The 864-nt window shown below is 66.4% G+C and overlaps 1 protein-coding gene across 2 annotated transcripts in view; it reads left to right on the top strand.

The window, feature by feature from the left end:
- The window catches only part of POLD1 (polymerase (DNA directed), delta 1, catalytic subunit), a 41,317-nt gene that overhangs the window by 30,799 nt on the left and 9,654 nt on the right, over positions 1 to 864 (top strand). For both annotated transcript variants that reach the window (XR_001004436.1, XM_011965983.1), the window contains exon 21: positions 695 to 847. Coding sequence is in view for 1 of the 2 variants with exons in the window: in XM_011965983.1 (XP_011821373.1) it covers positions 695 to 847 (153 nt within the window). In the remaining variant the exon portion in view is untranslated. The remainder of the gene's footprint in view (positions 1 to 694; positions 848 to 864) is intronic.

The following is an 864-nucleotide window of genomic DNA, read 5'->3' as shown; positions in this document are numbered from 1 at the left end:
GGCCCCCAGTCCCCTCCTCTCTTAGATACAAGAGTCCAGACCCCAGGCCCTCCTCCCTCATACCCAGAAGTCTAAGTCCCCAGCCTCTCCTCCCTCAAACTCAGGAGTCCAGGGCCCCAGCCCCTCCTCCCTCAGACCCACAGGTCCAGGCCCCCGGCCCCTCCCTCAGACCCAGAAGCCCAGGCGCCCAGCCCCTCCCTCAGACCCACAGGTCCAGGCCCCAGCCCCTCCCTCAGACCCAGGAGCCCAGGCCCCCGGCCCCTCCTCCCTCAGACCCACAGGTCCAGGCCCCCAGCCCCTCGTCTTCAGACCCATAGGTCCGGGCCCCAGCCCCTCCTCCTCAGACCTATGGGTCCGGGTCCCCAGCCCCTCCTCCTCAGATCCAGGGGTCTGGGCCCCCAGCCCCCTCCTCTCTTAGATACAAGAGTCTAGACCCCCAGCCCCTCCTCCCCTGGGAACACAGGTGTCAGGCCCAGCTCTTCCTCAGTGGTGAAGCAGTGGAAAGAGTCGGCTTGGGCAGCTGTGGGTTCAGGCCCTGCCTCTGCCACTCTACAGCCTGTGGTAGGAAGGGCTGCTCTTTGCCCTGAGCCTCAGCCCTAAGTGCTCATCCTGGTCCCCAGTCCTGAGACCTGTGGAGGCACCAGCCTGGCCCTCAGTGCCTTTTGGTGACACTGTGCAGCTTGCTGTCCCACAGAGACCCCGAGGGCGCGGTGGCCCATGCACAGGATGTCATCTCGGACCTGCTGTGCAACCGCATCGATATCTCCCAGCTGGTCATCACCAAGGAGCTGACCCGCGCGGCCTCCGACTACGCCGGCAAGCAGGCCCACGTGGAGCTGGCCGAGAGGTCCTGCCACGGGGCGG

This window comes from Mandrillus leucophaeus, unplaced genomic scaffold (genome assembly GCF_000951045.1).
Source record: "Mandrillus leucophaeus isolate KB7577 unplaced genomic scaffold, Mleu.le_1.0 Scaffold74, whole genome shotgun sequence".
Taxonomy (NCBI): Eukaryota; Metazoa; Chordata; class Mammalia; order Primates; family Cercopithecidae; genus Mandrillus; species Mandrillus leucophaeus.
Note: the sequence above shows the minus strand (reverse complement) of the source record. Positions and strands in the feature narration are given on the sequence as shown.